The 12,377-nt window shown below is 49.9% G+C and overlaps 1 protein-coding gene across 1 annotated transcript in view; it reads left to right on the forward strand.

Annotated features, from left to right (window-relative positions):
* Positions 1-12,371, forward strand: part of IFT81 (intraflagellar transport 81) — a 67,333-nt gene extending 54,962 nt beyond the window's left edge. Inside the window, exons 14-18 of the mRNA XM_015417677.1 lie at positions 1,279-1,365; positions 3,172-3,243; positions 3,665-3,750; positions 10,535-10,580; positions 11,919-12,371. Of these exons, the coding sequence (XP_015273163.1) occupies positions 1,279-1,365; positions 3,172-3,243; positions 3,665-3,750; positions 10,535-10,580; positions 11,919-12,101 (474 nt within the window). The 3' untranslated portion in view covers positions 12,102-12,371. The remainder of the gene's footprint in view (positions 1-1,278; positions 1,366-3,171; positions 3,244-3,664; positions 3,751-10,534; positions 10,581-11,918) is intronic.
* Positions 12,372-12,377: the final 6 nt, after the last annotated feature.

The raw sequence follows: 12,377 nt of genomic DNA on the forward strand, positions 1-12,377 counted from the left end.
GGGCCATTTTGCATTGGAAAAACAACACATGCGAAAGCCTCTCACCCACCCCCCGACCCACTACAGTATCAATCCAAAGCAGGCCCCTGTAGTGCCTGGGAAATTAGTTGCTAGCAGCCACCGTCCGACTGGGGGAAAGGAGAGTTGGAGAAACCCCAGCCCAACTCTAGAGTGGCCCTAAGAGTGGCACCTTCCTGTTCAGAGGCAGCCGGCTTCTAATGACCAGGGGATGGGAGCAAGCACTGGGTCAGTCGTCACCTCCCAGGTTCTCCCCCGATCATCTAACACGGTCTGGCAGGTGGGCTGTGGAGGAAGGAAGGTCCCAGAAAGAGGGACGCAAGGTCTGGATCTGATCCTGCAAAAGGGTACCAAGGTTTATGATAGCGGGGGCTTGTCTGGCAGAAGTTCCTAGCGTCTCTTGCCCTGTAAGCGTCTGTTGGGTGTGTCTCCCGCCCTTCCTTGGGGCCAGACCGTATGGGGGGATCCACCTGTATACATGTGTCCATGTTGTAAGTGGAGTGGAGGAAATCTCTCTTTCTGTTTTTTAAAACTAAAAGGCAGCGTGGAAGCAAGCAGAGCTCAGCCCTGTCTGCTCCTTGCCTTCTTGGGCTGTGTCACTTGGAGGATTTTTTCTCCCAGATTGGCTCTGAAGTGGGACATGCGCCAGACAGGATGAAGCGTGCAGAATGCCCTGGAGTGTTGTGAAACAGGAGAGGCCAGTCCCCACGGAGTGTTGTGAAGCAGGAGTGTTGTGAAGCAGGAGAGCCCATTATCTCTTGCTCGGTCCTTGGTGCTTTCAAAGAGTGTCTAAAATCAAGCCCCCTTTTGTTTTAAGCCAGCTTTAGCAGAGGCCGCAGGGCCCCTCTGCTTCTTGAAGGGTACAGAATCTGCACACCCTCAAATCCCAGCCGTCACCACCTCAGTGGTCGTTTTCTTTTTGTTAGAGTGCTCAGTTGTAAGGGATGATCGGAATAAGTAAATGTCAGTTCAAACGTTTTAAAACGCCCTGGTGAGTTTTGGGGGCGGGGGGATACAGCGACGTCACAATTCATGCCACAGTGTTGAGCGAGTTACTAGTGTCGTCCATCTGTGGGTGAGGATGCAAACTGTGTCGCAGTACGCACGTGGGGCTGGTTCCCCGGAAGCTGGACCCCAGCCGTGGGGTATCCGTGTGGTTTCTGCCGGCCCCTTTGTGCACCAGGCGCCACAGGCGAGAGGGTGGGATTGACTGGACTGTGCTGTGCCTCACGCGCCCTTTTGCCCCCCCCCCCTTTCCAGGAGTTAACTCAGGCCTGCGAAGAGAAAAAAACCCAGTACGATAGCTGCGCAGCGGGGCTGGAGAGCAGCCGTTCTGCCCTGGCACAGGTAAGATGGCGGAAGGGAGGTGGCAGTTCCACGTCTGGCCTTTGCACGGGCCAGTCACAAGCTCTGTTAGAGCTGTCCTTGAAAAAGAGCAGTTTCTGTCAAGAGCTCTCTCAGCCCCACCCACCTCACAGGGTGTCTGTTGTGGGGAGGGGAGGGGAAGGGAAAGGAGTTTGTAAGCCACTCTGAGACTCCAAGTGAAGGGCGGGGTATAAATCCAATCTCTTCTCCTCTTCTTGGCACACTGCATAGCAGCCATGGCTGGGCTCCCTGACCCTACAGGTGTTCCTTGGGGAGCGGAAGAGTACAGGGGATGTGGAAGACTCTGCACTGGCTGACTCAGAGGGCTGGGTCCTTACCTCTAAGGCCCTAACGGCTTGGGGCCAGGATACCTGAACAACCAGCCTGCCAGTTAAGATCCGCCTTTCACACCCTTTTTTCTGTGCCCCTGCCCTCAGAGACGAGGCGGGTAACAGCCAGAGACAGGGCCTTTTCAGTAGTGGCATCTTGCTTTTCTGCGCAGGTTAATAGGGTTGCACTGTAGCAAAATGTTCACAAACTTACTTGGATGATTGATTAGGGACTTTGGTCTACACTGCTATGTATCGCTTATTGCAAGTTTGGAGACGAGAAGTGGGGGGAGGGGCCCTGGTTGCTCTCTTAAAGTATCTGAAGGGCTGCCACTTAGAGGAGGGCAGGGAGCTGTTCCTGTAGGCAGCAGAGGAGGGGACTAGGAAGAATAGGTTTAAATTAAGGGCGGGAAGGTCCCGGCTGGATCTTAGAGAAAACTTTTTTACATTCAAGAATTGTGCAACCGTGGAAATGGCTGCCTGGGGTGGTGGTGAGCTCCCCCTCCCTGGCAGTCTTGAAGCAGCGGCTGGACAAACACTTGCCAGGGGTGCTCTAGGCTGATCCTGCATTGAGCAGGGGGTGGGACTGGATGGCCTCTACGGCCCCTTCCCACTCTGTCACTCTGTGAAGTAGGATCCTGTTTATGTAATTTCTGTACCGCTTAATGTGTCACGTGACTCCTTCTGCTGTCCCGCAGTCCTTTCTGGTGGTTCCAGACTTCTAAAATCCGGATGCATTCGCTACTGGAATGTCCCATTTTTCTGGTGATTGTACGGACTCACTCTGTGTAAACCCCCTGGAGTCGCCGTGAGAAAGGCGGGCGAGAAATAACGTAAATAAAAATGAATGGGTTGTGACATATGCCCTTTTCCCCTTGAGGGCCCGCCCAGCACCCCGTGGCTTCCTTCCAGGCCTCAGGCCAAAGCATTTCTGTTCACCCCGGCTTTTGATTAAGGGGCTGGTTCTGCAAACTGTTATTCATTCATGTGTTCAAGGAAGTCTACATAGCACCTCAGAGGCTTTTAGACAAAATAAACCTGTTATTTTGAGGTGTCTGTTTTTATGGTCTTGTGTTTTCTATGCTGGGCTAGATTTTTAAGGTGGAATTTAATCAACATCTTTATTGTTTTTTGTTTTGTTTTGTAAGCCACCTCAGGGGTTGTTCCTGCAGAGGTGGGTGGCATAACATCCTAAATAAATACTTACCCTGGCCTGTGCGTGGTGGTGAGTCACTTGTCTGTGCTGTCCCGACTGCCGCACAGATGTGGGCAAAATGCTGGCCTGTATCTGTCCCAATTGAATGGATCTGCCACCTTCTTGAATGAAGGAAACTAAAGGGAATTCTCTCTACACATCTGTATAAATCGCGGGCCTCTGCAAATGAAGCCGAGGGCTAGTGCCTTTAACCCAAGACCTTTCTGCAAAGCTGCCCATCAACTTGTGATTCTTCTCTTTCAGGAAGTGAAAGTTCTTTGTGAGGAGTGTGGGCAGGAGGAAAGCCGTTACCATCATACCAACTGCATGAAAAGGGTAATGTTCATCTTTGCAGCTTCTGTGCATTTCATCCCTGGGAAGCGCATGTGCCTGTACTAGCCCCAGGCATGGCTGGAGTTCTCCCCTGCACAAGCACGCTTCCCCTTCCCCCCTCCCCGTATGGCTTCAGCGGCCCTCTCGTCTCGTCTCATGGAAAAGGAGTGGGGATGAACCTTCCTCCCACTTCTCTTCGCCACCATGGACAGAGAATATCTCCACTTTGGAGGATCTGTGCAGGGTTTTTCGTTGTTAATAAATAAACAGACCACGATTATTGAGAGGAAAGAGAGGGGCTGAAAAGTGACCCTTTCAGAAATGTTCATGGAGTCCAAGCAAAATAAACATTTGTTACGTGTTAGAAGACTGTTTGAGCCAGACCCGTACTTTCCATCTAAACTTGTGAGCGTTTTTTTCTTAGATTCTGGATGTGCAGCTCCAGCGTGCCAAAGAGGAGATGAAGATGTACGTCTCTCCCGATCCCCAGGAGAGAAGAAAGGCAATTAGGTAAATGTGCTGGGGAGCCTCAGTCCTGAGGTAGTCCAAAGAGTTTCCAGAAAGGGAGGCTGCATCACGAGCCGTTGAACCAGAGTTGGCCACCTGGAGTTCCTCTGGAGTAAACAGCCTCCCCGCAGAGGCGCAGAGCTGCTTCATGCTTACTACAGAGATCATCTCAGTCCTCGATGCAGGTGCTCTGGGTTTGCTACAGTCCATTCAGGACCCTCTGCTGGCAGAAAGGGGGCTACAAAGAGAAATGCAAATGTCCTGGAAGAACAAAATGCTTGTTTATCTTGCGAGTCCCCGTTTATGGCAGCTAAATTGAGGGGCAGCCAAGGGCAGTGTGCAAAGTACATCTCCTTCATTGTTTGCAGTGGACTCATTATCTGTGTAGGGAATCTGAATGATATCAAGAGAAGCAGAAAGGCTCTGGAGCCCCAGTTGGAACAGGGGAGCAGGTAGCGTGGAAGTTAGCTAAGGCTGGTGTCGCGGCTCAGGTGGGGTGTCAGCTGACACTGCCACCACTCTGGATTTAGGATCCCTTGAGAAGGCTCAGAGCACCCTCCCAAGACCTTCAGACCTCCCTTTTGGCCGAATAACAGGCGTGAGGACCAGGCAGAGTACAAGGAAAATAGTTTATTTTATAGAAGGTCAAACAACAAGGTGCAGAATAATATTAGTAAGTGGGTGAAAACAAATCAAATCCCCTAACGCGTCTACATATATACTGTCCCGTGCTCACTATCTCAAGTGGACTTAGACTACTCACCCTTCCCTCAGGATGAGGGTTTCTTCCCCACAGCAGCCTCTCTTCTGGCTCTGTTTCCTGGGAAGAAGAACAGCTTTTTCTCTTGTACCAGTTCTTAGATTCCCCAACCCTCTTCTTCCCTATTGGTCAAAATCGGCATCAAAACTTCCCAAAGCCTTCTGGGGTTTGTAGGCCCAGCCTCCCCTACTGCTAGCCAGGCTCCCTGGGCCTAGTAGGCCTCTGGTGGCAAAACCCAGATAATGACAGCTGTTCAGCTCCATGGTTAACTGGCCATGTGTTTCATTTCCCATTTTGTACGCCAAATCTGTTTGTTGTAGCCCTAGTATCTGCCCTTGGTGTGAAACAAGAGCCATCTTTCAGCCCACATTTTAACATGTATATTAAGGCCATTGGGGCTTGCCTGGAATGCAGTGGGATGGGGTAAGGCATGCCAGGAGCCTCTCTTTCTGTGGTGGGTGGATGGGGATCTGTCTGAACATCAGGAGAACCTTGCTGGGTCAGACCAGTGGTCCAGCATCCTGTCTCACACAGCAGCCAGCCAGGTCCTCTGGAGGGCATAGAGGCTTAGGCCTTCCCCTGATGTTGTCTCCTGGCTCTGGGATTCAGAGGTTCCCTGTAGTTACCATGGCTAGTAGTCACTGACCGCCCTGTCCTCCATCAATCTGTCTAATCCCCTTTTAAAGCCATCTATGTTTGTAGCCAAGATTGCATCCTTTGGCAGTGAATTCCACGTTTTAATCACTCTCTGCATAAAGAAGTGTGGTGCTTGTTCAGTTCCAACAGATCACATGTATGCATCTGTGGCTTTTGTCATGTTCCCTGTCTTTCTGGGGCCATTGGGCTCGCACGTTTTCGATTTCATGTGAGCAGCTCAACCTCTTGAAACCACCACCCCCCCCAAAAAAAAACTCATGGAGGATATTCTGCCACCACCTAGACATTTTGCGTATATGAATTGGCCAGCCAAGAATTCTCCTTCTGTTGGTAGCAGGAGCTTAAGCAACCAACCCATGAGAACATCGGAAGATCCCTGCTGGATCATACCACTGAGGGTCCCTCTAGCCCAGCATCCTGTCTCACACAGTGGCCGACCGGCATTGAGGCCGAGACCTTCCCCTGATAAGAACGTAAGAGGAGCCCTGCTGGCTCAGACCCAAGGCCAGCATCCTTTTCACAGGGGCCACCCACCTACCTCTAGGAAGCCCACAAACTGGGAAGACTTTGAGGGAACACCTCAAAAAGTATCTCAGAACACAAATGATAAAAAGTTTCTGTTCTGCACACACCCAAATAAGCAAGCGAACAGGAAAATGTAAGAGGCGAACTGCAGAATACAGAAAGCAGAACAAAAGCACAGTCTGCTGCTCCCGGAAACTTGCCAGACTTCAGACAGCTCCTGATTTTACCGTTTCCACAGCAGGCATCTGGGCTCGGCACAGGAATGACCCCGGCTTCTTCCGTGACATTCCTTCTTTCAAAATGTCTCTCAGAAGCAGGGTCAAGATGGGCAGCCATGTTGGTCTGTCTGTAACAGCAGAAAAGAGCCAGAGTCCAGGAGCACCTTAAAGACTAACAAAATTTGTGGCAGGGGATGAGCTTTTGTGGGTCACAGCCTGCCCTGAAGAAGTGAGCAGTGACTCACAAAAGCTCCTAAAGGTAAAGGTTCCCTTGCTCGAAAGCCAGTCGAGTCCGACTCTAGGGTTGCGGTGCTCATCTCCGTTTCAAAGCCGAAGAGCCAGCGCTGTCCGAAGACGTTTCCGTGGTCATGTGGCCGGCATGACTAAACACCAAGGCGCACGGAACGCTGTTACCTTCCCACCAAAGCGGTACCTATTTATCTACTTGCAGTTTCTTGCTTTCAAACGGAGCCGGGGCCAGAGACAGGAGCTCACTCCGTCATGCGGCACACTCGGGTCTCGAGCTGCTGAACTACCGACCTTCCACAGCCTGCAGTTCAGCGTCTTAACCACTTGAGCCACCGCAGCTCCTCCCACATATTTTGTTGGTCCTTAAGGCGCTTTAAGGACTCTTGCTCTTTTCTACTGCCACAGAAGCAACCATTTGTTTTACGGCCCAGTCAGAAAGCAGGTCTCTCACTCAGCCTTTCCACCAAAGGAGGATTTGAGCAATGAACTGTTGAGGATTTCAGGGTTCTTCTCACTCCACCCCTGTAATGCAGAGCATGGAGGAAGTCTTTGGGGTGCACAGGGAATTAATGGCCATCAGGCCAGAGGGAATGCTGTCTTGCTCCCCTCCCCCACCCTCCAGGTTGACAGGTCACAGTGACAGATGGCCGGGTGTGACTTTTGTAGGTTGATTCTGCTCCACCCCCTCAACAATCATTCAGGACTATTTCCAGGCTTTGCTCATTTCAGCCTACTGGAGTTTGTGGCTCCTCTGAATACCTACACTGGACTTGGTCTGTTCACCTGCCCCAAACATGGGGATATTCCATTGCTGCTTCTGCCTGCCCAGCTCCCTCACATGCCTTTCCCCAGTACTGAGAAGGGATGGCCGTTGAGGCAGGGCAGACCGTGAATTCTTCCCAGCAGCATGCCTGTCTTTCCTGGGGAAGAAAGCTGCCTCCCGGTTCCTGCAGTGTCCGAGACTGCGCTGTTCATTTCTGGCTCATTTGCGGCAGAGTGCCGCTTCTCCCTAAAAAGCTGATCCAGGGTGCAAATTCTTCCAGACAGAAGATCTTCCGGAAGCTTCATGGGCCGCAAAATAATAACAGGAGAATGGAAAGAGAAGACAAGGGTCTCAGAACGCATTCGGGGCTCGGGTGTCTCTTTTGTCGACGCTGGAATGTAAACGGAGCTCAGCCGACCCATAAGCAAAACCTCTGCTTGCGAATGGACAAAAAATGGCCTAATTCTGTTCCTCGTCTCCGCTCCATGGAGTCAGTCCTGAGGAATCTGAAAAGTTAATTTTATTCTCTAAAAATAGTTTAACTTTAAAAATTAAGCCACATTCTTTCCAGGCATCATTATAAATAGCCCAAAAGCGGATGTTAAAAAAGTCTCATTTTCTGGTCTCTCTCTCTCTCTCTCAGTATAACAAACCAAAAGTATCCTTGGGGCAAAAGTGGAGGACCTGAAGAGCTGGGAAGGGATATCAATAGATGATTTTTCTCAAGGCAACTGAGGCCACTTTGGCTCCGGGACAGATTATAGCAGCTGCATGCAGGTTGTGAGAAAGACGGATGTCCCAGGCTGCCAGAGGAAAACATGTTCCAGGCACAAATCCCATCTCCCCCCCAGAACATGCAACATATGGGGTAGGAATGCATGAGTGGTTGGCACAGACCCCAAAGACTGGGGGGTTCATCTTCTGTCTTCCTCAGTGGAGAGCTATAAGTGTCTGTCCAGTAGGATTTCCAGAATGTGTATTTCCTCTCCCAAGCAGTTCTGAAAGTTCCTTCTGATCCAGCCATCAACCTGTTAAGTCCCCCAGCCGAATTTGGAGTGCAATCCTCCTCCTACAGAGATCTAGGTTACGACTCCCAGGTGTCGGTGAATCAGAATGACCTCTGTGTGTATGTAAAGTGTCGTGGAGTCATAGGTGACGTGAACGATGTAGGTGGTTGTATACTATACTTTCGATAAGTGGCTTGGGGTTTTTTTCTGTTTAAGTGCAGTTACTGAGGTTTTGACATGTAATGAAAAATTACGTCATCTAAGTATTTTCTCTATGCACTGGGAAGTCTTTTATTACTGTGCTTTTCACATCCAGGTAAATCAAACTGGACCTGATCAGTTATGTGTGTTAAGTGATGTGTAAGGCTTAAAGCTGTGTGTTACGTTCTAATAAAATAAATATTTTTTCCAAAAAGTCATAGCTGACTTATGGCCACCGCAGCCAGGGGCTTCCAAGGCAAGTGAGGAGGAGAGGTGGTTTGCCGCCGCCTTTCTCTGCAGAGTCTTCCTTGGCGGTCTGCCTTCCAGGTACTGACCCTGCTTAGCTTCTGCGATCTAACAAGACCAGGCACTATGCCATTCCACCTTCACGCCCCAGAATGGCTTAGAGGGATTGCCTTGAAGCATTGGAGGGAGACATAAATGCACACTTGGTTTGGCTATGTGATCCCTCATTTTTCTCTTATTGCCCCATACAACTCTCATCCGGACACTTTTTCCATCCCTTGCCCTTTGTGCCCTCTTCAGAGCAGGTATTTCCACCTTAAGGACTCTTAAGCAATATGAAGATTCACAGGGCTTCAGACAGAGTTGAACTGAGGAAAACTCCGTTCCGAACCCCACTTGGGGACAAAGTCGGTTCCTTCCCCCAGTGGCCTAGTGAGAACTTGATGTGCTCCTGTCGAGAGCAGTTGATGGGGGGCGGGGGGAGCAGATGGAGACAGGGAAACTGGCCTGTTGTATCCCAGAGGGGGAAATGTGGGTTGGGAGGGACTTCCTACAATACTTCAGAAGCCTCCAACGGATCCCTCCAATAGCAAACTTGATAGTCAAGTGCCTATCAAAAGAGTAGAGTTTTTTGAGTCCAGGGGCACCTTTAAGACCAACAAAGTTTTCTTTTGAGTATAAGCTCTTTGTGCGTGCACAGGAAAGCCTGTACTCAGGATTAAACTTGGTTGGGCTCAAAGGTGCCCCTGGACTCAGACTTTGTTCTGCTGCTTCAGGCCAACACGGCTGCCCCCACCTGAGTCTGCCTGTCAATAGGGCAGGACGCCCACCCACAGAGGAGGTAGAAGGTTTTGCATCCTCTGATAAACCAGAACCAATCACCAGGAAGATCAGCCTGAGGAAAGCTGAGCAGGATGTGTCAGGTGCCGATACTGAAGAGAGCGGGCTTGTCCATTAAAGGGAAGGGAGGGAATAGAGGGGCACAGAGAAATTTGCCTGCTGATGCCCTTAAGAGGTGGTGGTACCCGGGACAGGAAGATTTCCCAATCGTCTTATCTGTTTCTCCGCAGATAACTTCTTTCAATCCTGTTTGTCCCCTCTAATGGCAAAGGTGAGAATCCAGTGCTTACTAGTAGGGTGCCCTGACCTGGATAGCCCCGGCGAGCCCGATCTCATCAGCTCTCAGAAGCGAAGCAGGGTCGGCCCTGGCTAATGTCCGGATGGGAGACCTCCAAGGAATACCTGGGGAGTGACGTGGGGGCAGGCTACCTCTGAACGTCTCTTGCCTTGGAAACCCTACGGGGCCGCCTTAAGTCAGCTGTGACTTGATGGCATAAATAAACAAACATTAGTTAGGCAGCAAAATGCATACTTGAGGGACTCCCTGTGTGTTCAAAACACAGGAATTTGTAAATTAAAAAAGGGAATGCTTGAGCATGCTCTAGGAAGCACTGGCTGCTGAGGGCCGTTAAGCGCGGGCTGAAAGGGGATTTGGATGGGAGACCCACCAAGGAAATCCAGGGTGGCTACGCAGAGGCAGGCAGTGGCAGACCACCTCTGAGCATCTCTTGCCTTGGAAACCCTCCGGGGTCACCATAAGTCAGCGGTGACTCGATGGCAAAAAGGGAAGAAAACAGAATGATGGGGAAATGGAACAACTCAAGGCCCTAAGAGCTTACAGTATCCTGGAGAGAAATTTTCCCACTTATTTGTCCTCTCCACTCTCCCGCTCGTGCTTTCTTGTGGGCCCCCAGTTTATTCACCCTAAAAGCAAACCTGATGATTAAATGCTGAACAGCAGGACCGTGGAATGGAGCCATCCGCAGACAAGGCTGGAGTTTATGCAATTTCAGGAGACTCCTCCAAGTGTGCAGGAAAAAACTGACTCTGAACACTTCAGAAAGGAAACTGATCCAGGAGACGTGAAATGCCGCGGGCGGGGAGGGGCAGAGGCCGCTGAGGAGATGTAGGGGCAGTGCAGGAATCCCAGTGGGAGGAAGATGCAGGCTCCCTTGGGTTGATCTCCCACAGAATTCCTGGCATGGAGGGATAGTGATCTCCGTCTGTTTCACGAGGGTGCTGTCAGAGTTACACCAGACCTGAATCGCCTTGAACTTTCTGAATACTAAATTGTGGTGGTTAAATTCGTTATTCTTTTTAGGGAACAATATTCCCGGATGATCGCAGAACAAGAAAACTCGGGGAAGGTAATGGTATATATTTTTTTTGCTTTTTCCTTTGCCTTTCTTCACTTTTCATACATGTCAGTAGTTTGCACTGGTCCTTATGCATAGTCCCAAGTAAGCTCCATTCTAGTGGTGGGGAGTTGTTTTCTGAAACTAAACTATACAAACCATTCCAAAATCAGTTTCCTATAGATAATACCTGATCTGCTTGACTAACTTTTGTGAACAACACATTCCTCACAAAGCCCCGGGATAAGATACTGTAATGCAGATGAAACTCTGCCAGTTCAGATTTGAAGGGGTATATAAAAGCAACTGACAGAAGACAATACATTTCCCAGCTGTTGTTCTTGGTATCTTTTTAAAAGGTGACACATTTGATGTAACTGCGCTGATGACAACCCTTGTGGAGTTAGAAACAATTTTAGTCTTTTGTGACGTTCACTGTAACACTGGAAAACATTTCCAATTTGTTGTTCTGAACGGTCTTCTCTCCAGTTTTACCCTGTATAAATCGAGCTACACACATTGTTATGCAGAATTTCTTGTAAAGTTTAATTTTAGGTTTTCTCGTTTCAATAAGACTTTTACCCTAGGGTGCAGATCGCCAAGACAAGAAATGACTGATTTGTAAATACTTTTCCAAAATTAATACAGTTCATTCCAAACAGAAATCAAGTATACCCTTTGAGTTTGTAGCCCTGCCGTCTCGTCTGTGGAATTGCCATAAAACCACCAGTTACACTAACATGTAATGTTTATCTGTGCGCAATTCCCGAGTTGCCCCAATCCGCCAGCACTACTTTGGGGGCTGTGCGCCACATACAGAGCCACAGCTGACCCCCCCCCTTTCACTTCAATCGCTGATGATGCTTTTGAAGTGAAAGGAGCAGTCACTGCTTGTGCAGAGGAAAGCTTTAGCAGTGGGGTAGTTTGCAAAGGACTGCGGTGGCTCAGTCGGTTAAGACGCTGAACTGCAGGCTGTGGAAGGTCGGTAGTTCAGCAGTTCGAGACCCGGGTGCCGCATGACGGAGTGAGCTCCCATCTCTGGCCCCTGCCCCTGCCACCCTAGCAGTTCGAAAGCAAGAAATTGCAAGTAGATAAATAGGTACTGCTCCGGTGGGAAGGTAACAGCGTTCCGTGCGCCTTGGTGTCTAGTCATTCCGGCCACATGGCCACGGAAATGTCTTCGGACAGCGCTGGCTCTTCGGCTTTGAAACGGAGATGAGCACCGCACCCCTAGAGTCGGACTCGACTGGCTTTTGAGCAAGGGAAACCTTTACCTTTACCCTACTAGTTTGCAAAGACAGAAAAGATACGCAAGCATCAGGTCTGACTGTCCTTTTTTTTTAATAACAGAAGCTGCGAGAGAAGCAAAAAGCTGTGCGAGAGAGCCACGGCCCCAATATGAAGCAGGTGAAAATGTGGCGGGATTTCGAGTTGCTGATGGAGTGCAAGAAGGAGTGTTTCCTAAGGCAACAGAATCAGGTTTCCATTGGCCAGGTCATTCAGGAAGGAGGAGAAGACCGCCTGGTGTTATGAACGCCGGCTGCCCGTATTCCCTCATACCCTCCCTCTTAAGAATAATGAGTCTCCAACTTCTTTGGCACAGTTCAGCCAGGAGTTTAGAGGCTTGACTGTAAAAGGTGGAAAGAAAGGTCTCAGCTGAGTTTGGAATTAAGCTGAGAGCTTTTCGGCCAACCCTTATTTTCAGGCGTTTTAATGCAGTTGGCATTCTTGTTTCGGTCTCTGTCGGGGGAACAGTTTCTAGACAGCACTTCGGGGAGTCGCTCCTGCAGTCAACAAGCCCACATGCCC

Source organism: Gekko japonicus, unplaced genomic scaffold, assembly GCF_001447785.1.
Source record: "Gekko japonicus isolate JY-2015 unplaced genomic scaffold, Gekko_japonicus_V1.1 scaffold64, whole genome shotgun sequence".
Classification (NCBI taxonomy): domain Eukaryota; kingdom Metazoa; phylum Chordata; class Lepidosauria; order Squamata; family Gekkonidae; genus Gekko; species Gekko japonicus.